General features: G+C 38.9%; 1 protein-coding gene across 2 annotated transcripts in view; it reads right to left on the minus strand.

The window, feature by feature from the left end:
• LOC115222241 (transmembrane protein 214-B) overlaps window positions 1-21,401 on the minus strand; it is a 38,065-nt gene extending 16,664 nt beyond the window's left edge. The window contains exons 1-3 of one of the 2 annotated variants that reach the window (XM_029792399.2): window positions 21,086-21,401; window positions 1,840-2,081; window positions 1,418-1,571 (exon numbers count right to left, since the gene is read on the minus strand). In XM_029792399.2, coding sequence (XP_029648259.1) covers window positions 1,418-1,571; window positions 1,840-2,081; window positions 21,086-21,212 — 523 coding nt within the window. In that variant the 5' untranslated portion in view covers window positions 21,213-21,401. Of the gene's footprint in view, window positions 1-1,417; window positions 1,572-1,839; window positions 2,082-10,079; window positions 10,100-21,085 lie in introns of those variants that run through there. The other variant, XM_036511107.1, reaches the window with a different exon arrangement.
• Window positions 21,402-24,338: the final 2,937 nt, after the last annotated feature.

The raw sequence follows: 24,338 nt of genomic DNA on the forward strand, positions 1-24,338 counted from the left end.
TCAGAGGGTTGCCCAGGACAATCCAAGCAGACACCGACAAATGGTGGATGCAGTGATGTGCTGCAATGGTGCTTCGACCATACCCAACTTGACTATCTTGGTTAGGTTTCCTTTAGTGAATGGACACATCATTGAGTAATTAGTACTCATTAGTCTTGTGAGGTAGAAGGTAACCTCACTAATGATGGTGCCACAATAAAATATGCTCAATACACTTTGTAAAGCGATTGGTTTTAGAAAGGGTGTCTCACCAGAGAAACCAAGACAAAAATGAAATGTATAAGTAAGATGAAGTCCTCTGACTCTTCTAGAAGGGCAATGACTCCAAATAAGAACTGACTTGCACCATGACAAAATGCTTGACCCATGATTTTGGGGACAATGTGACTGACTATACCCCTAGAAGACTGCACCTCAGAAGGCAACAGGCAAATGTCTGAAACCAGTAAAATTGTCAGGATTTGTCTTAACCAACCAACCAACCAGCCAGCCAGCCAACCAACCAAGCAAATAGTAAAAAATAATTTCTAACTTTAGCCACAGATTTCTGGATAGTGATGTAGTTGTTGATTTTATCATCCATGGTACTTGACTGGTGCTTATTTTATCAAAGTTGGAAAGGTGAAAGATAATACGTCAGGATTGGCAGAGTTTCAACTTAAAATCAGATCAAATATATCTTGTGAGATATGGATTCCACTTCTCTAACCATAGTAATAATTATTTTTAATTTAGGCAAAAGGCCATCAGTTTTGAGGGAAGTGATTTAGTCAATAGCATCCAACCCAGTACTTCACTCATACTTTATTTTATTAGCCCCAAAAAGATGAAGGTGATATTCAAACTCACAATGTGTAGATCTAGATACTGCAAGGTATTTTTTGCAAAAACTAACAATTCTAACACTCCACCATCCAAACGACAATAATAATGGTTTCAAATTTTGCCACAAGGGTAGCCATTTAGGGGGAGGGGTGAGTCGGTTACATCAACCCCAGCGTTTCACCTGGTAGTTAATTTATCGACCTGGACGGATGAAAAGCAAAGTCAACCATGGCGGAATTTGAACTCAGAACGTAGAAACGGGCGAAATACCACAAAGCATTTTGTCCAGTGTGCTAAAGGTTCTGCCAGCTCGCCACCTTAATAATAACAACAACAATAATAATCTTTTCTACTCAAGGCACAAGGCCTGCAATTTTGGGGGAGGGGGCCAGTCGATTAGATCAACCCCAGTATGCAACTGGTACTTAATTTATTGACTCTGAAAGGATGAAAGGCAAAGTTGACCTCGGCGGGATTTGAACTCAGAACATAAAGACAGAGGAAACACTGCTAGCCTTCCACCCAGCATGCTAACGATTCTGCCATGATTTAATACTAAGATTAGTAATAATCCCATTGAAATAAAGTTCACCTTTTGGTTTATCTTTGAAAACTGGATCTTTTTCTTGAAATTTTTCAAACTGAACGTTTAGGTAAGATGAGAGATCTTTTAGCCAAACTTCTGGGTTATCTGGGAACATGGTCTGGTCTTTTATAAGAATCTGCTCAAGTGTAGCTTTGTCAATCTTTAACAGGAAAATAGAGAAATTATAAAATACTTTTAAATAAGAAAAGGAAATATGAAAATTAAAATTTTAAAATTCTTACAAATAAAAGTCAACAACCATTACTGTATATAGTTAATTAGCATATTTAATTAAGTGAACATCAAAAAGCTAATTAAAAGAACACAAGTTCAATGACTAATACTACTTTATTCAAATGCCGGCATGGAAAATGGACATAAAATGATGGGGACACAACCCAGAGAGAGAGAGAGAGGACGTGTCTTACCTGGTTAATAGCATCTTCAACACTAATTTTCTTCTTTTCTTTCACTTCTGCTTCCGGTTTTTTCTTCTTTGCATTCCCATTCTTCTTGTTGTCGTTCACCTTGGGTTTCACATTGTTCGCCATCTTGCTGTTGTTAGTTTTATTGTTGTTGTTGTTGTTGGTGATGTTATTGTTGGCTGCTGCCTTCGACTTTTTACTGGCCCAAAATGCTTCAAATATGGTGCTATCACTGGCTGAGTTTTCTAAAAATGAAAGAAAAACAAAGAAATATAAAATAGGCGCAGAAGTGGCTGTGTGGTAAGTAGCTTGCTTACCAACCAAAATTAAATTATATATATGTATACATACACGTGTGTGTGTGTTTGTCCCACCACCATCACAGTAACATGTCCCTAGTTTCACACCACTATTTGGCCCTTGGGCATCTTTCACAGAATCCTCAGGACAGTTGGCAAGCTGAGTATAAATGCAGAATTGTGGTTTCCTTTCTCTCTTGACCTACCAGTCTAAGATCCTGAGAAATGGTCAGAGATGCTGCCTCATCTCTAAGCTAAACCCTTTTTTTTTCATAAACCAATAGCAGACCTGTTCACTGGCGGACAACAATATTTTTTCTGTAGAACATTGAAGGTTAAAACTAATGAAGTAAACATTTCATGACAATCAGAAATGTTGATTTGAATGCATTTACATTTTTATAAAAGCCATCTTCAGGTGATTCTGTTACTTCATATTTGTCTTAGAGAGGATATAGCCAAGTGGTAAACGAACCTTGCATTGGTTTGACAAATGAGGATCCCAATTACTCAACCAACTGAACTACTTAGAGGCCAAGTGACTAACACATATATACCTTAATATTCACATAAGCTTAGCATTAATGCTTCATGCCACCAAGATACAATTCATCTAATAGGCTTCTGCACAGTTTCCACCAACCCAATAACACTTCAGATGACAAGAGGCCATAGCGTATTACACTTTTCTCACCCAAGGTGCTGAAGAGTAGAGCTGAATGTAAAACCTGAAGAGTGAGAAGCAAATTTCTTAAGCACTTGGCCGTGTATCCTTACTGTATTATCTCTACGCTTGAGGGAACGGCCTGACACATCCCACCAGCATTTTCTCCTTTTGCCAACTGGGGGGGGGGCATCATCTCCTTAACAGCAAAACACCTGTTCCCATCCCTCTGACATACTTTTACTAATCCCCTGGCACAAAGTCACTTCCCTCAGTACTATTCCCCACTCAGTCGTGGGCCTTGTCTAGCAAGTTACTCGGTGACCTCAATGCCAGCACCACACAAAGAGAACCCATTACATTCTGTGAAGTGGTTGGTGTTAGGAAGGGCATCCGGCTGTTGAAACCATGCAAAAGAAGACATTGGAGCTTGATGCAGTCCTTGGCTTATCCTCTCCTGTCAAACCATCCAACCTATTCCAGCATGGACAATGGGCACCAAATGATGATGATGATGATGATGATTACCATGATGTGATTCAGAGTTATGCTTTCAACAGGATAAAATTTTTAAAAACAATCAAAATTTTTATCCCTTTTGATACAAACCAAGTGAATCTACCTTTAGCTCTATGACACTAAATCTTGGTTTAAAGTGAGCTAAATTAAAAACCTTCCATTGGAATTTCCTGTTAAATTAAGTTTCAGGCACCATCTAATAGTGACAGAGTTATTTGGCTAAATCCTTATTTTCAGAATGACTTGAAACAAGAGCAGTGTATGTTAACAGGAATATGGTAAGAAAATGGTTAAGATAATGAAAAGTTCAGGTGTTATTATGCCTTCATCAATTCATAAAAATGGGACAGAAAAGAGAAAATGTGAAGCAAATCTTTAAGAAAAGGAAACAAATTTCAATGTTAGGCTTCCAACAACCTCAACCACAAAACAAAGCAAGAATCCAAATCTTTGATGCAACAACGTCAGCAAGATCAATAAATCTATTCATCAGATCAAATAAGAATATTAATAAATGTAGAATTTCCATGAGGCTTACTAGTACGTAGAGTAAGCAATTTTTATTATGTCAACCAAATGGGAGAAGTTTTTTTTTTTCCTTTTTCAATCTTGTTGCCATTATGTATACAGATAGAAGGATCAATAGACCTCAGTCCATATTACAATAGCAGCAATATCTAAGTATATAATACAATAGTAAAAGCAGTACAACTATTACAATAACACATTGTATGTTGAGACATAAACAGGTCTGCAAATATATACAAACACACACACACACAGACACAAAAGCACACGTGTGTATGAAGTTAGTTATTTGATGTCAATACTCAGGTGTTTGTCGTTTGAGGTGATCTTTAACATGATGATAAAAAGAGAAATCAAAACTATTGATCTGATTTTGTTATCACCTGTGAAGTTGCATAAAGTGAGAGAAAAAAAATTCTTAACGTGCACGTGGCTGAGCACACCGCAGACACATGTAAACTTAAAGTAGTTCTCAGGGAGATTCAATCAGTGTGGTATAATGGGACATGGTTGGCCCATTGAATTACAGGTACAATGCAATTTTGCCAGCTGAGTGGAATGGAGTAAATATGAAATAAAGTGTCTTGCTCAAGGTCAAAACAAGCTGCTGATGGAACTCGCGATTGTCAGTTGAATACCCCAACCACTAAGTCACACAGCTTCACTAGCAAGCCAGCTCAACCCACCCCGGGTGAATGCTGTCTCAAACAAGCAAAACTAGCAAGTGAGAAAGCAAAGAGTGAATCACCAACTTCATACAAATATACTTTACACCATGTGTTGAGTACTCTTTCTCTAATTGGTAAAATTGAAAGATGTGTACACACACACACACACACACGCACACACAGAGAACTCAATACATAAACATGTGTGCATTAATACACACAACACACATATATATCAGCCTCTTTTTAATGTCTACTTTCCTGCTTGTACAAGTTAGACAACATTTGTTGAGGCACAATTTCTAGAGCTGGATGCTCTTCCGGGTAACATTTCCTCCTCATGCTTTGAATACAAACAGCACAATGGCTGGACAGGTTTTCACTGCACTGCTTGTATGAAGAAGACATTCATTTACAAATAGCACACAATGTCAAAACAACGCACACACACACATATATACAACAGGCTTCTTACAGTTTCCACCAATCAAATTCATTCACAAGGCTCCAGTTGACTAACGTCTATAGTACAAGGCACCTTTCTATAGTGCTGTACTGTGGTTGTGGAGCAAGCTTCTTAATCATACAGCCATAACCCTATATATATACACACACATACATATTGATTATTTATTTTTGTACTTTTTGTGATCTAGTTATATAAAGAAAAAGTCTGTTGGTTTTTATTTAAAAAAACAGCCATTCAACAAGGGGTTTGGTTTTAACTGCTCTTTCTCTCCTTATATATATATATATATATATATATATATATATACATACATACACACATACATACACACACACACACACACACACACAATCAATATAAATGCTGGTTAAGTTGATTTCAGTCATGCTTTACATCAATATGAAAGAGTTTGGGTGCAGAAAAACAATAATAATTAGTATATTTTGAGCTCTTTATGTTAAATACACAACTATGTCAGCCTCTAATTTTGACCTTAATATTCTTGTATTAGATTTCTTGCATGGATTGGCATAAACTATATCTTAGATTGAGGTCTGTCATGAACTAAAGAACTTAACCTGATTTCCATGGTGTATAAGTGACTGATATCAACAGCATCACTCCATCCCCAGGATGGGCAGCCAGTCCATTGTAGGGTTAACTTCCCAGCTAAGTGAAACGGAGCAATGTGAAATGAAGTGTTTTGCTCAAGAACACAATGAACCACCAGGTCCAGAAACCAAGCCCACAACTTTATGATTGTGTAGTGAATACCCTAACCACTAGGTCATGTGCCTCCACAATCGATAGAGTATCAGGGAAAAAAATGCCCCACCACATTCTAGTTCTTTAGATTTTGAGTTCAAATCTGGCCAAGGTCAATTTTGTCTTTCACCCTTTCAAAGTCAAACTACCAGTTAGGTACTAGGGTCAATAGTACCAATTTCTTCCCCATCATAATTGCTAGCCTTGTGCCTAAATTGAAAACAATTACATGAATTAATATGGTATATTAACCATGGGAAATAGACTGAATTATATTAACACTATTTCCTTCTTTGGACACCAAGCTCTGCTTGTGAAGACCTGTTGAGGCAAATGAAATCAAATCCGATGACTGGTATCCGTGCTAGCGGGGTTCAAAGAGCACCATACGAGTGTGATCGTTGACAGAGCGGCTAACCGGCTTCCGTGCCAGTGGCACATAAAAGGCACCATTCGAGTGTGATCGTTACCAGCGTCACCTTACTGGTACTTGTACCTGTGCTAGTAGGGTGCCAAGAGCACCATCCAAGCATGATCGCTGCCAAAGTGGCTAACTGGCTTCCATGCCGGTGACACATAAAAGGACACCATCCAAGCGTGATCGTTACCAGCGACGCCTTACTGGCACCTGTGCCGGTGGCATGTGTAAAAAGATTCGAGCGAGGTTATTGCCAGTACCGCTTGACTGGCCCACATGCCAGTGGCACATAAAAGCACCCACTACACTATCAGAGTGGTTGGCGTTAGGACGGGCATCCAGCTGTAGAAACTCTGCCAAATCAAGATTGGAGCCTGGTGCAGCCATCTGGTTCGCCAGCCCTCAGTCAAAATCGTCCAACCCATGCTAGCATGGAAAGCGGATGTTAAACGATGATGATGATGACTAGAGAATGTACTACAATTATTTTACTGTGAGGAGAAGTTTAACATTTTGGTCAGAACTTCTTCCTCTCCAAACAACAATCTATTCAGTTCATAAGAATTCTGTTCCCCATGGCAAACTAATTTATTCCACACAATAAACTTCTAATTCGAGACACACTAAGTCTTTGTAAAAATATGTGGTCGTCACAACTGGAATTCCCTTGTTCATATGACAACCCGGTGGAATTTGACAGGAATTTCATACACATATTTCAGATAACCCTGGCGAGTTCAGTTTTTAATTCTGAGAAAACTCCACACCAAACTATTTTTGTTTCCTGTAATATCAAAAGCAAATATTAAAAGTTAAACATCACACACATATGGAGGATACAAGCTCTTGACATTTCAGCAAAAGACATTTTAATGAGACCACGACATCTTAATTAGGTTTTTTATTAATATATCAATGAACAACAGAAAATAACAATTACAAGTTTATGTAAATTTGGAAGGAAGGCTATGGTTAATTTTAAATAAATCCTAAATATTTGCCTCATACTAATTTTATCAACCTCGGTAGGATGGAAGGGCAGAGTTGACTTAAGCAGGATTTGAACTCTGAATCTAAGGAGACAAAGCTAAAGGCCGCAAGTCATTGTGTCTGGCACAAGTAATTCTGCAATAATAATAATGATAATACTACTAAAAGCACTAGGCCTGAAATTTGAGGGGAGGGGGACTAGTCAATTACGTCGACCCCAGTGCATAACTGGTACTTAATTTACTGACCCCAAAAGGATGAAAGGTAAGGACTTGAACCCAGAATGTAAAAGCTGAACGAAATATCGCTGAGCATTTTGCCTGGTATGGTAAAGAAAGATTCTGTCAGCTTATTGTGTTGATAATAATTTTGGCACAAGGCCAGCAATTTTAGGGGAGGGGGTAAGTTGATTACATCGATTCCAGTGCCCAGCTGGTACTTATTGTGTTGACCTTGAAAGGATGAACAGCAAAGTTGACCTTGGTAGCGTTTGAACTAAGAACATAAAGAGCTGGAAGAAGTGTCAGTAGGCATTTTGTCCAACAGACTAACAATTTTGCCAGCTGACTACCTTAATAATAACATAGAACATTCCACCCAGGTGAGCTCGAGAAAACAGATGCAAAACAGTAAAAATACAGAGATGAGGATGATAATGATGATAGGATTTGGGATGGAGAGGGTGGTAGAGAAGGGAAGAGTGAGGTGGGGCAGAATTAAACCCAAAATAAGAGGATTTCTAAGAGGATTGTAGTAAATTATCCTGCAAATGCTTTTATCAATTCTGTTGGTGTGTTGCTAAAGCAGGGAGGGTTTCTGCGTTGAAAACAGTTTTTAAAACAAAACTTAGTTCTTGTTTAAATTTAATGACAATTAATAATAATTTGACATAAGTTTAGAAATTTGAGGTGAAGAAGTACACTTTGGTGACACAACTAGTTTCAGGATGAATACCACAGCACAACATATTGGGCAAGTATGTGCCCTCTACCCATGGACTTGAGCTGACCAATCAATGCTTTGTGAGTGAAATTTGGAAGGTGGAAACTGGTTGGAAGCCCATTAGAGGAGCACTTACTGCTTTGGGGTGTTAGATTTAATGACCCCACCCCATAATATTAACATCACTACCTGGTCCCTAAGTACTTTTAGTGGAGTCCACTGCTATGAGTGCCTGAGGTGCCAAATCTCCAGTTAGCAAATAACTTCCCTCTTTCTGTACATAATTCATTCAAGACTCTGTTAAAGGTCATATTGAGGACCCTTGGTGGGATTTGAACTCAATATTAATAATGATAAATAATAATTTAAGGAGGTGTTGACTAACATAGTCCAAGATACACTATTCCTGACAAGCTGGAATGGTCCCAGTGGTGAAACTTGATTATGGTTCTGCTCTCACAGACCTGACTGAGGATTAAACAAAAACGCCGAAATAATGATTTTTTTCTTCCTTTTTTGATGATAATGATTAATTGATTTCTAATATTAGGCCAAGGCCACACACATTTAGCAAAATGCGAGTCATTAAATTGATCCCAAGTATTTGATTGATATTCAGTTTAACAACCTGGAAGGACAAAAGCTGAAACGACCTGTGCAAGGTTTGAACTCAGACTGCAGACTCTACCACAAACTTGTTTTAAATCATGTCCTTCACTTTAAATTTGGGTAGGATGTGATTTGAGGGGGATTTGCTTTCTATTTCTAGTAGATTGACAACAATATATGGGGAATCTAATAGTTTTATGACCTACTTGCTTGGTAGCAGGTCAAGAGTGTGGTGAGTGGGGTGAGATACGGATTTTGAAAGTGGAGCACCAAGTCCACAGGCCTAACTATATCAAGGTTCCATAGTGTTGAGAGTGAATACCGACTAGACACAAAGGAAGTCCTAACAAAAGACAGTGTGTCAGCTAGAGTTAATTATTATTTACTGAGCAAAGGTGGTGGTAGAGGTTTATACGAGTGAAGTACGTGCCGGTGAATATTGGCATGCAGATATATGTAGAGTAGATGAGGTCTATGTATGGGTATGTATGGTATAAGATGTGTCTGTGTGTGTGTGTGTGAGGGTGTTGGTATGTATATATGTAGTGCATGAGGTCTATGTGTGTGTGTGTGTGTGTGTGTATACAGTATAAGATGTGTGGGTAGATGTATGTATGCATGTAAGGTGTATATACATGTCAATGGTGCAAGACTGTGTGTATATGATATAAAATGTAAGGTGTGTGTGGTACAAGATGTATGTATTGTGTGTACATACATATGGTGTAAAGGCAGCAAGCTGGCAGAAACGTTAGCACCCAGGGCGAAATGCGGAGCCGTATTTCGTCTGCCGTTATGTTCTGAGTTCAAATTCCGTCAAGGTCGACTTTGTCTTTCATCCTTTTGGAGTCGATAAATTAAGTACCAGTTACACACTGGGGTCGATGTAATCGACTTAATCCGTTTGTCTGTTCTTGTTTGTCCTCTCTGTGTTTAGCCCCTTGTGGGTAGTAAAGAAATATATATATATGGTGTAAAATGTGCATATGTATAAGTTTAAGATGAGCAGGCACAGAATAAGATGCATATATATATATAACTATACATGCATGCACAAAGACACAATATATATACATACATACATACATACATACACACCTTTGTATGTACAGCGCAATGGTAAGGAGTATACATATAGTATGCATATATATATACACACACACACACACACCATGCATAGTGTAAGAGGAGCATATGCCACACACACACACACATGTATTTTAACTCTACATTCACTATTCTACACACTCCCACACATCCATTCACAGAAAACAGTTCTAAAAAAAGAAAAAAAGGCTGAAATAAAAGCATCCAAGGAAGACTTATTTGTGAGTGTTGCGTGTGTGCTAATCAGTGATCTCATATAACTCACCTGGGTGGACAGACAGCGATTAATTAACAACCTTCACAAGAGCTGACAGATTAATGAATGTTGAAAATTACTATTTTTTCCCCCTCTTTCTATCTACTTTTTTTACATCATTAATCTGGGTAATATTGAGGTATTAGATTAGTCTGGTTCGATAGTGTGTGTGTGTGAGAATGAAATTGTGTGTGTGCATGTGTGTGAGAATGCAAGAGTGTGCATGTGTGAGAATGTGAGTGTGCATGTGTGGGAATGCTAGTGTGTGTGTGGGAATGCTAGTGTGTGTGGGAATGCTAGTGTGTGTGGGAATGCGAGTGTGTGTGTGGGAATGCGAGTGTGTGTGTGGGAATGCGAGTGTATGTGTGAGGGAATGTGAGGGTGTGTGTGTGTGAGGGAATGTGAGGGTGTGTGTGTGTGAGGGAATGCGAGGTGTAAGAATGCATGTGGGTATGAGAATGTGAGAACGCGCATGTGATAATGCATGTGTGAGCAAGAATGCACATGTGAGAATGTGTGCATGTGTGAGTGAGAATGCGTGTGAGGTATGTGGATGTGAGAACGTGTGTGTGTATGTGAGAATGTGTGTGTGTATGTGAGAACGTGTGTGTGTATGTGAGAATGTGTGTGTGTATGTGAGAATGTGTGTGTGTATGTGAGAATGTGTGTGTGTATGTGAGAATGTGTGTGTGTACGTGAGAATGTGTGTGTGTACGTGAGAATGTGTGTGTGTACGTGAGAATGTGTGTGAAAACGCGTGTTTGTGTAAGAATGCATGTGTGTATGTGAGAATGCATATGTATGCATGTGAGGATGTATGTGAATGAGAATGCATGTGTGCATGTGAGAATGCACACACGTATGTGTGTGAGACTGCATGCATGTCTAGATAGGTGTGTGTGGATTTAGATTGATGTGTGTGCGTGCGTGTATGCATATTTTCTGAGTGTTCACTTCTCACAATTTAATTACAAGATCACTCGTTAATTCATTTTAACGTCTGGTTTTCCATGCTAGTATGGGTTAGACAAATATGTCGTTCATTTTACAGTTGGATGCCCTTCCTGTCACTAACCTTTACCCAATTTTTCAACTAAGGGTCCTTTCATTCTACAAGATACACAAGGCACAAAAGCAATGGATGAGTTGTTGAAAAGAGAACTGGTACTAACATGACCACCATGTTGTTATCACAACTTCTGTAGAGCAGGATGGGCTTCTTTCAGTTTCCATCTACCAAATCCACTCTAAAGACTATGCTCAGTACAGGACTTATAGAAGACATTTGCTTATATATGCATAAATATATTACATGTGTGTGTACACACGTATATACAAATACACACCACTGAGTGTGTGTGTGTGTGTGTGTGTGTGTGTGCATGTAATATTTTTGACTAATGAGAATACATCAATTAGTGTGCTGGTATGTTGAGTAAAGCACTAGCACAGTTTGGGCTACCTGATGTCATCTGCAGTCTGAGTATATTTCATTTGGATCCGCTTCAGGAATTCTGCCGTATTAGTTAAGATAATCAATTAAGTCAACAGAAGATGGAATTGGTAAAACTCTATTTCGTACAATCATTTCAACTCATCCTGCAACTGTCCTAGGACAGTTAATTATTATTATTATTATTATTATTATTATATACATATATATACACACAATCCTTGGGTAGAATCAGTGGCACACTGTGTATGACAAGGCTGGGCTTTGAAATTACCAAGTTCCTCCCTCTAGCAGACTGCCATACAATTTTTACAGACTCAATTATTCTAACAACACAATACAGGAATGTAACAAAAAAAAAAAGCACAGAAAAGATTGAACCTAGAAGTTTGTAATTGAGAAGCAAAATCTTGAGTCAATCGTACATTGAGTACCCTCATCATTTATTGTCCCCTTTTCCATGTGTGCAGGGGTCTGATGGGATTTGTTGAGGCAGGTTTTCCACAGTTGAATGCCCTTTTTCCAAGCGAGGTCATATTTTACACAAAGCTAGACAGGTTTTTCATGAAAGACTGGAAACAAACAACCTTGCTTGTGAGACAATGAAGTTCACACACAAGGCTACACACACACAAATATTCAAATCATGTTGCTGTGACCCACAACCATAGATCATAGAAAACAATGGTGGGATTATTATAAAACAACATCCATGGCTGTGTGGTTTCAGGTGCAATCCCTTTGCATGGTACCGTGGACTACCACAACAAGGGTTTGTGTTTGTGGACCTAATCTTGGGTGTGAGATATTGAAGACCTTACCAGATCTCTTATGACATGCAGGCTAAAATCAGGTTAACATTTTTTATACCAACCCCCACCCGAGACCACTTGTGGTTCTATGATACAAAAGTCCCGTTTTAAAGTGATCTAAATGAAAACTTTCCATTAAAATTTCATGTTTGTGTTCAAAGTATCAGCTTCTTTATGTCAAAGTTATTTTACTAAATTCTTTATTAGTTTCAAAATCAATTGAAACACAGACTGTATTTCAACAGAAATACACTAACAAAAGGGTTGAAAGGTGCCCCTTGTACTGATAAATGGCTCAAGTCACAGCCTTGGCAAAAGTTACTGGAAAAGTTAGAACATAGTGGACTAAAGCCATTGTAAGTTCCAGTAGAAGCATAGAAAACAGGAGATGTTTTTGATTTTTTAAACTTTTTCTAGATTTAATGTTCTAGTGACAATGATACCAGGCAATGGGATAGAATTTATTCAATTAAGGCTTAAAATTGGAAGTCCTATATACACAATCCATCAAATGGGAAGTCTGATAAATATTTGTTGAAAGATCTTTCCAACTGCCACGTGTTTGGTGAAGGCAACTATCTTCAAACGAATCACTCACCAACAAGAGTAGCAGGAAACCTTTTGGACAATGTTCATTACAAGATCATCATCCTCAACTTCCACTTTTCCATGCATGCATGAATCGAAAGAGACTTTGTTGAGGCAGATTTTCCATGCCTGGATGCCATTTCTGTCACCAATTCTCACCTGTTTCTAAGCAAGGTAATATTTCCCCATGGCCAGACAAGTCTTCACGGAAGACTGGAAATGAACAACCTTGTTTATAATAATAAATATGATGTTCCTTTACAATCCTCACTCGATGCCTGGACGCTAACAGGCACAAACACACATGCATGCATTATTATCATCATCATTTAACATCTGTTTTCCATGCTGGCATGGGTTGGACAGTTTGACAGGAGCTGGCCAGCTGAAGGGCTGCCCAGGCTCCAGTTGTCTGTTTTGGCAGAGTTTCTATGGCTGGATTTCCTTCCAAACACCGACCACTTTGCAGAGTGTACTCAGTGCTTTTATGCAGCAACAGCATTTACGTGGCATTGGTACAGGTACTTTTTTATGTGCCACCAGCACCCATGGGCCCACAAGATTAGGAACACTCAGCTGGAAAGAGATGCAGGGGACAAACATATGTATAGAATGGGCTTCTTTCAACCTCTATCTACTAAACCCATTCACAAGGCTTTGGTCAGCTTGGGGTTATAATAGAAGAGACTTGCCCAAGGTGCCATGCAATGGGATTGAACCCAAGACCACATCATTGGAAAGCATGCTCCTTCACCGCATAACAATGCTCTGGAAATACACCTTCTACGATTTATACTGAATTAAATGTGAAAATTAAAAAAAGCAAAAAAGAAGTTCAGTGACCATTAATCAATTCCTAGACATCCCTAAACCCAGCACATTCGTTTATCAAAATATTAATCCCTTGATCCCATGGAAGAAAATATTTTCCCCCCATTTTTACAACTATATAACATTTATCCTGACCAAACTCCAACTCTACATCCTTTGAGAATGTTGTAACTAAGTTAAGGCTCTTTTTCATCTCTTGCATATTCTTGGCATAAAGTTTCAAGTCATCCACAAAGAAACAGTTTGTAATTTTGGTATTTCTGTTTCCTCGTGAACCAGTGAGATATCCTTCTGACTTCCTTAACATGAATGACAAGGGGTTTACAGAAAGTATAAACGACATCACAGAGAGGTTATCCCTTGGAATATACCTTTGCAATACTGTATTCTATCAGTGATAATACAGTCACTCTTTGTGTTTAATCTCAATATAGAGGCCCACAATAAAGTCAGGTCAGCTATGGCTTTGACTATGCTCACTGGAACTTTAGCAAGTTGAAGGGCTTCTAGTACCCTTGAGTGGGGAACAGAGTCAAAGGCTTTCTTGTAGTCTAGCCACATTGAAACTAGGTTCCTCCTATGCTCTCACACCTCTGACATCACAGTTTTGTTGATTAACAATTGCTCGGAACATCCCCAGACTCCCTTCTTCCTAGCTGCTTGTTGTTCTGTGATGTTATTGGTTTCACAATGGTCCTGGAGGAAGAGGTTTAAATATGCTGTATATAACTTGTACATTAAGTTCTGGCATCCAATTGGCCGGTAGGTTTTTTGCCACGTGGGTGGTTGTGCATTTGGGGATCAATTTCATCTCTGCCAGAGCTAACCAGTGTGGTATGCTACTGTTTCCAATGAGAGCTTGCTGGTACGGATTGATAAGATATGGTCAGTAGAATGTTAGCTTCTTGTACCAATATCCAGCAATCAAGTCTCTTCCAGGTGCTTTTTCCATCCTGGAGTTCCTGGAACACAGTTGCAAGACTTTCACCATCAATGTTGTAGGTTTGGGATGTAACTTTTTCAGATTTCTTCCTGTCACAGAGCATCTTGGTTAAACTCCTCTTCACTCAAGATTTTCCTCCACAAAAAGTCTGTTTTCTCTTGGAGCTTCCATGATGTCCACTGCTCCTCCTCATGTCTCTGTATACTGCTGCCTGGTTCGATTTTTTGCTTATTCTTCTTCTCTCAGTTATTCTCTTCTGATGTCAGAATTTTTCACAGACAGCTTTTAGCTCCAGCTTTAGGGTAATCAGTTTGCAAGTGAGTGTCCTCTTTTTGCTGTCTCCAAACATCATTTCTATCTACTTTCTGTCGGCGGGGTGTCATCATCATCATCATTTAACGTCCGCTTTCCATGCTAGCATGGGTTGGACGGTTCAACCGGGGTCTGGGAAGCCAGGAGGCTGCACCAGGCTCCAGTCTGATCTGGCAGTGTTTCTACAGCTGGATGCCCTTCCTAACGCCAACCACTCCGTGAGTGTAATGGGTGCTTTTTACGTGCCACTGGCACAGGTGCCAGGGAGGCTGGCAGTGGCCACGATCGGTTAGTGCTTTTTACGTGCCACCGGCACAGAAGTGCTGGCATCGGCCAAGACGGCGCTGGTGATTTATTTGTGTGCATGTGATAAACATCATTACATGACTGATGATCTTCTGTAAACCATTTATCTTTTTCTGTCTTCAAAACCCATAAAATAGCCTCCCATGCCAGGAGTGGCTGTGTGGTAAGTAGCTTGCTAACCAACCACATGGTTCTGGTTCAGTCCCACTGCGTGGCATCTTGGGCAAGTATCTTCTGCTATAGCCCTGGGCCGACCAATGCCTTGTGAGTGGATTTGGTAGACGGAAACTGAAAGAAGCCTGTTGTATATATGTATATATATATATATATGTGTGTGTGTGTTTGTCCCCCTAGCATTGCTTGACAACCGATGCTGGTGTGTTTACGTCCCCGTCACTTAGCGGTTCGGCAAAAGAGACCGATAGAATAAGTACTGGGCTTACAAAGAATAAGTCCCGGGGTCGAGTTGCTCGACTAAAGGCGGTGCTCCAGCATGACCGCAGTCAAATGACTGAAACAAGTAAAAGAGTAAAAGAGTATGCCAAATAAGTGACTTTTAGCTTCGAGTTCGTATGTACACACACACACACACACATGATGGGATTCTTCCAGTTTCCATCTACTTAAATTCACTCACAAGGCCTCAGTTAGCCAGGGATTATAGCAGAAAACACTTGTCCAAGGTACCACACAGTGGGACTGAACCCAAAACCCTGTGGTTAGGAAACAAACTTCTTCCTACAGAGTCATGTCCCACCTATAGTGTGTGTATAATAATGGTGAACCACAACACAAACTTATAACAGACAACTGATGGTTCCTAAAAGTGGATTATTTACCCTTTTTTTATAAATCATGCCCTCAGTTTATTTGGCTAATTAAATTATTTACTGCTGTTGAACTTAATTATAACAATACAAACATCTCAGTACTTGACTGCATATTTTAACCCAATAACAACCGAAGGCAAAATTAACAGTAATAATAATAATAATGATGATGATGCTGATGATGATAGTTGCTATAATAGTCACGAGTGTTGTAATAGTCATGAGGCCGTACACTTTAAGGAATGGTACATAGTGTAGATTATAACAATCCCAGGTTTTTTTCTTTCTTTTAATTGACTTCAGCAGGATTTGGAACATAAGAGGATATAACAACACAAAGGCATTTTCTTTGTCAGTTTACTAATTCTACTAATGATCAGTCGAAATGGTTTCTAATTGAAGGGAACGGCTCAGTTGATGATATTCAAAAATAATTGCAAAAACAGCCACTATACTCAATCTTTTGGCATTCAGATTACTTCGTTAAATATAATGCTTATTTATTCTCATTGTTTTGAATTAATAATGCATTATCTTGTAGCTTTGATATTTGGATAATGTGATTGTTTATTTCAAGAAAGACATTGTAGGGCAGGTGTGAAAGGCTATATCTGGCCAGTTTGAACATAAAACAGAATATTTGGGATGGATATGCTCAGTGTAAATGCTAAAGAGTTAACATATGTACACCATTGACAGGCAACACAACAGTTATTGTCTGAGATAAAATCTCTCATTGACGTGTTGTTACAAAACACATATATTGGAAGGAAACAAAGAATTGTCTTGGCATTGCAGTAACCACCACTGGGAGGATTTTTCATCCCTCTCTGAGATATTGTTTTTTAACACAGTGCTTCTATAAGAGATTTTATCTCAGGTGAAAACCATAGCGACTTGCCTATCAATAGGGTATATATATATTAAGTAAGATACATAGAAAGCTGCTTTAATTTAATATGGCTTCACTTGTAATGCAGAGTGGTAGATATTCACAATGTCAGTGGATAAATTATTCACTGCTTCCTAGATCAGAGAAGACAGACTTTGTCTAGGCATGTACACGATTGTTAAGGCCCAGGAAGGCCAAAATGCATCTGGCTTTCTCACGGCTGGGATAATCTTTCATCTTCCTCCAAAGATATGGTGGCCCTCTGTTGGCTACAATGAGTGTTGTAGTTGATTCGATCAATGGAGTAGCCTACTAGGGAGACTAACATGCAAGTGGTTGAGCACTCCAGAGACAGGTGCACTCTTAACATGGTTCTCAGGGAGAGTCAATGTGACACAGAATGCAACAAGGCTGGCCTTTTGAATAACAGGTGCAACTCATTTTTGCCAGCTGAGTTGACTGGAGCAACGTGGCATAAAGTGTCTTGCTCAAGGACACAAGATGCCAGCAGAAATCATGCTCATAACCTGATAATCATGGGCCAAATACCCTAACCTAAGCCATGCACCTTCAGCTATATATATTGCGTTTTTCAACACAGCTTGTCTATAAGAGATTTTATCTTGAATGAAAACCACAGTAATTTCTTGGGAAGGGGTAAAATTGATTGTAACGATCCCAGTGTACAACTGGTACATATTTTGTTGATCCCGAAAGGTTGAAAGAAAAAAAATGGAGCTCAGCGGAATTTGAACTCAGAACAAATATGTATGAAATGCACAAAGCTTTTTGCTTGGTATGCTAACATTTCTGCCAACTCACTGCCTTAATAGTAATAATAATGATGATGGTGGTGGTCACTCATCCGATTTCAACATACAAATGTTTGAAGGAAAGGATTTCAAAAAGCAAAAAAGGATTAAAAAAAAAAGCTGCATCTATATGCAATGAATGTCATCATCATCATTTAACGTCCACTTTCCATGCTGGCATGGGTTGGACGGTTTGACTGAGGGCTGGCGAGCCAGAAGGCTGTACCAGGCTCCAATCTAATCTGGCAAAATTTCTACAGCTGGATGCCCTTCTTAACACCAACCACTCCGAGAATGTAATGGGTGCTTTTTATGTGCCACCGGCACAAGGGCTAGTCAGGGGGTACTGGCATCGACCACACTTGAATGTTGCTTTTTACCAGCACAGGAGCCAGTCAGGTGGCACTGGCAACAACCATACTTCGATGGTGCTTTTTACGTGCCACCAACACAGAACCAGTCAGCCAGCACTGGTAACGACCACGCTCGAATGGCATTTTTTAACATGCTACTGGCACAGAACCAGTCAGGTGGTACTATCATCGACCACTAGGTACTTTACTTGAAATTTGGGGGAGGGGGCTAGTCTATTACACTGACCCCAGTGCATAACTGGTACTTATTACACCAACTCCGAAAAGATGAAAAGCAAAGCCAACCTCAATGGAATTTAAATTCAGAAGATAACATTGGACAAAAATCTAAAATGTAGAACAAACATAGAAATTGAAGCTTTTAGAAATAGCAGCCAAGCATCCTCCAAATAGCTACGCGTCAATTAAAAAAGAACATTGAGTCCTGGATATATGAAAAGACGAAATGGTCATGGGCGGAACGCCTTTGATCATAGGTTACTTATTCAGAGCTGGCCTGGGATTAAACAACAACCACCCTAATGAAGATTTATACAGATGGACATTAACATATCACGAATCTATTAAACCAACTGAAAAGCTTTGACATATGTTTGTGTGTGATTTAGACACTTTCATTCCATTTATAAATTAATTCAATGTATAAAAACTATATATCTCTATGCACACGTGTGATGTGTGTGTAATTCTATTGTAAAAAGCCTACGCAGTTTTACCGGTTTGAATAAGCCAGCATTAATGAAAGAAACCAAGCCTCAGCAAAATTCCTAACTTAGTAAATGTATTGAATCAGTTGTTCATTTATATATTTTTATGTTTTCGTGTGTGTTTAAAAACAATTTCAACACACACACCGAGTACATACCTACATATATACGTGTGCGTGCGTGTATGTATGTATGTATGTATATATATATATGATCAAAATAAGCAACAAGGATATCCAGAGGCAGTGTAGTACAATCGTTTCATGCCACTTCATCTAATTAAACAATGTAAGTATTACATCAGTTTTTAAATGAAGTAGCATGAAACGATTGTACTACTCTACCTTGGTCATCCTTGTTGCTTATTTTGATTATAATCACCCCATTTGATATATATGGATTATAACCATACCAAATTCTGGTGCCTTTGACTCAAGTACCATATTCATCTGAATCTAAATTTTTACTGAACTTATATATATATATATATATATATATATACGTATATATATATATATATATGTGAATGAGAGAGAGACGAGAGATAAGAAAGTTTGTGGGAGTGTTTGTTATTCGGGAGATAACAGCTGTTGGAATGATGACGTTGCACATGCGAGCGAGAGAGGAAGGAGGGGGGGAGAGAGTCGGCTTTGGGAGAACGACATGCTTCCGACATGATTTTTGTTGTTTTTTTTTTTTTTGCACCATTACATATTGTCATCGATATATGTGTGTGTGTACATACATATATCGATGAGGGAGAAAGAGAACTGCGTCGTGTAATAATCTCTTATGCCAATACTGAGCGACAAAACAACCATTTGATAAAAAAAAATAGATGAATAGACAGCAAAGACAACGTGTCAATATTTTCTGACTGAAGCAGAAATACAACCACATTAATTTGCGGCGAAGAATTTAGTTTATTTAATAAAGATAATAATATGGTATTTTGCCACAAGACAATGAGACCGTGTGTGTGTGTGTGTTCGCCGATTGCTACAAAAGTGCTAGCATTTCATTTGTACGAATTCATCTTGGATATTATGGGTGTGTGTGGTCTGTCTGATCGGAACATGGTCTCGTTCGACATGGGTGGAATGCGTGTATGGAATTCATAGCTTTTCTTCTATTTAAACCACCCTTTTTAGACGAAACTGAAGAACAATTAAGGGAAACATGACCTTCCTCGCATCATCTGGGATGGGGGGATGACACACCACAAGGGAGGCGGGGACAGTCATGCCATTCCTGTCCCTGGAAGCTGACACTTTTATATTCGTTATTCTAATCTTTAAAGAACCACACAGACACACACACACGTACATACATACATACAGCAATGGTGTGCTGGCATCACCATCTATTTTTGTCTGGACTTGTTTCTTGAGAAACAGTCGGTTTTTTTCTCTTTTTCTTGGATTAATAGATAAGAATTCTGGTGGTAATGGCTATGATGATAATGGATTTCTTCGACACAGGAACGAAAGGCTTCGAGGTTTGTTAAAGGAGGGCGAGAGCAGACATATCAGGTTGTCTAACATGCTTGCTTCGTTTTTGCCTATTCTTTTTCTTTAAAAAGAAACCCTGGAGCAACAGCAAACCCGAACCAAATCGTGGGCTTCTTGCAACCCAAGCAAAGCTCACCCTTCATGTAATTGCTGGTTTAATTTTTCTTTGAACCATTAAAATTGATAAAACCGTAAAGCATTATCAGAAAATTAATCTCATCTCTTAATATATATACACAAATGGTTACATACAAGTGAAACACTGGGTAAAACCTTATCACCGATTATAAAAACACAATTTGATGATGACGATAGATACGAATGTATATATATATACACACATCACACATACACGTATGCATATGTAACATATACACACAATCACGTAAGCATTTAGAACATATATATACACACATGCATGCATATACAACATATATGTACACACATACACGTATGCATATGTAACATACACACACTCACGTATGCATATAGAACATTATATATATACACACATGTATGCATATACAACATATATACACACACATGTACGCAAATACAACATATATATACACACATACATGTATGCATAAGCAATGTATATATGCATGTATGCTTCTTTTTCTTTTTTCTTTTTGAAACCTTACCTTTTGGTTGTAGTTTCGGCATCCGTTCTAGCAGAGCTTTTTTCTGGGATTTGGTCAACACTTCATTCTTGCCTTTTTTGCTCTTGCTGCCCTTCACAACCTCCCACGAACCCACTGATGTAGCCATCTTTGATGGGAAGACGTTTTGTTGATTAAGTGTTCACGCTACGTTTACCGTTTACCTTCCGCTGTTGACCTCACGCTACGGGCTGCTGAACAAGACGGGCGACGGTGAACTATAGGCCGAGTGAGAGGGAGAGTGCTAGTAGAGGCAGCGAGGGAGGACGAATAGGAAGAGGGAGAGAGAGAGGGAAATAGAGTATGAGAGGGGTAGTTTGAGAGTTGAAGTGGGAGATAGAAGAGAGGAAGATAGAAAGATAATTGAGAGCGAAGATAAAAATGATAGAGAGAGAGTGAGTGAGTATTAAGAGACGATGGGAGTAGGCAGCTGTCATAGGAGTAAGAATAAAGAAAGATAGATTAACAGATGGAAAGAGAGAGAGAGAGATACAGAGATGGCAAGTGGAAGTGAGAGGTAACTTAAAAGTGGGAGAAGTGAAAGAGAGAGAGAGAGAGTATAATGGGGAGAGGTGAAAAGTAAGAGTTGCAGTGGGAGAGAAAGTTAGTGATTAAAAAATAGGAGAGATAGTAAAAGAGAGGAAATAAAGAATGTATTTATGTGGAAGAAGGGGAGTGTGAGAGTGAGAGTGGAAGTAAGAGCGGAAGTGAGATTATGTGATAGACGTATATTTTTGGCCAAGGTGTGTATTACGAGGGAGAAGAAGGGGAAAAGAGAGTGTGAATGAGAGTGGCGGAGGGGCCGGAAGTGAGAGATAAAGAAAGCTATTATTAGAGAGAATGAATGGTGTGTGTGTGATAGATAGACATTGAAAGAGAGAGGGGGAGAGCCGGGTAATGGAAAAAGAGAGGGTATGATAGATTGAGAGTTGAAGTGGGAGGAAAAGTGACCGGTATTACTACAAAGCTTGAGTAGGAGAGAAAGAGAGTATAAAGTTAGTGTGTGTAGGGGGTAAAAGTGAGAGCTAGACTTAAACAAGGAGGGGGAAAGTGGGGTAACACTCGGGGGAAAAGGAAGAGTTTTGTGACGTCACTCTATACAGCCGTGCGAGATAATGGCCATGCGTCTTATGTGCTCTGCCGGTTCTTGCTTGTTCTTCATGTTTGTACATGGACTGTGTGAGGGAAGGGAAATAATGGTGTGTTGATAAGTGATGTTAGTTGATAAATAAAAGGTTTAGAATGAGGTAGAAGAAAGAAACGAGAGTAGAGTAGTCGTGGTGGTGTTGGAGTCGGCATCGTATCCTTGTAACGAAAGCGATAAGGTTTCGTCCTGTGTTAGTGTTTGTGTAGAAAAATTTACTTTTATGTTAGTATGAACACATCGTTATTTCCTGTGAGCGGCTTCTCCTTCGCCGGCTGTCGACTTAGCAATCAAAAATGATTTCCAACGGTACCGAGTAGTATGATTGCTTACTAAAGGGAGTGTCCAAACTCTTTTGGACCACATCGTAACACAACTTTCCCTTTCCGGTAAAATCTGCTAAACCAGGAGTTGCTACAATCCCTCCTCTGACAATTATTTTGTTTTACAACATGCTAAAGATTCATTTGTCTCTATCAGCTTTTGATGCTTTTCTCGCAATTTTCTGCTCTCTGCAATTCACAGACCACTGTTCTACTGTTTCTTTGTAGTCTAATGCCAACCGGGTGGGGTCAGCCTGGGTTTAAAAACGAACCCACATCCCATTTCCGCTTAACGTATTGTTCACTGCCATCCTCATACTTCATATGCAACTTTGAGTGCCTCGTATTTTAAGCCACAAAACAAAACAATAGTGCAGTGAGGGAGAGAGTGTTAGAGCAGAAAAGTGGGAAAGAAAAGAGACTGCAATTAAGGAAAAAGTGGGACAATTATTGTTACAGAGATAGAGAGGGAGAAAGAGAGTGAAAAGTTGGTAAGGTAAAAAAGTTAAGAACAAAGTAATTTTATTGTAATGAAGAAGCAAGAATGTCAACATTTCTGACCGTGGTCCTTTGCCAAAATATTAAAAAAAAAAAAAAGAAGCAAAAAAAGATGAGAAGCGAATGTTCTCAGTACTTCTTTTCACTCCATATTGCCTTTCCAAGGTAACCATTAACCAGAGAATCAAGGCATGTTGCTTAGGTGTCAGCCAAACCCATGGCATCAAGTGGACCGTTGATATATTCTTGTAATATGGCTTGGAAATGCCAAATACTTTATTCTGATTCTACCTGCACCTTCTAGTCATTTGTTTTGAACTCTGGGTCTTCACTTCCCTCTTGCATTACTTTTTTCTCTGGAAACCGACCAAGTGCTGTCAGAACTTGCTCTGTTCCAGCCTTGACACCACTGACAACTGTGTTGACACAGACCTGTCATTTATGATTGGTTAATGATGAAAGCACATTGCATGCTACTCTCAGGAGAAATCACAGCTTAGCTGGCTTAATTTTCAACAACATACCCTACAATAGCTTTCCTTTGCTTCTCATGCCACACACACACTGGTTCCCCAACCCCCACCAATTTTTTGTCATTTGCTCTTCCTATACAATCTAGCAAACCTCTCTGGTCATAATATTTCACCAGTTCTTGTGATTTCAATGAAATATCTGGTGGGGGTTTTTTTTTAATATCTATATTTATATTCCAGCTCATCTGCCATGTTCGGTCAATAGAGTGGATTTATAATCCAAAGTGTACAGTTAATATACATCCACCACGGCTGATCTCACTGATTGGTAAGAGCAGTTGTGATGGATATATAATAATGTAAACTTCAGATAATATATATATACAAATATATATATTGTTTGTAGAAAATATTAATCTGGAGAAGAAGCACACTCTAAGATGTAGAGCAGTGTGTATTTTAAAAATGGGGAAGGCCAGTTTATGGGAAAGGCCTTTCTCCCTCCATATTTTAAAGAGGTCTTAGGCCAATGGGTTTTAGGGTCTGGCGAAACGCCATAAAGCTAAGCTCTTTATGGACGGGAAACCCAGAGTAATCCCATAAACTGGCCTTCCCCATTTAAAATATATATATATATAATATATATAAATTAGAGAAAAAACACTATTATGTAATTCAAACAATGATAGACATAAACCAAATCTAAAGAAAAAATAAAATTAAAAATAAAATAAAATAAAATAAAATAAATTGATTTAATACTAAATTGAATTTTTCCCTGTAAGTTTGGAGTTACA

Source organism: Octopus sinensis, linkage group LG19 (genome assembly GCF_006345805.1).
Source record: "Octopus sinensis linkage group LG19, ASM634580v1, whole genome shotgun sequence".
NCBI classification, from domain to species: Eukaryota; Metazoa; Mollusca; class Cephalopoda; order Octopoda; family Octopodidae; genus Octopus; species Octopus sinensis.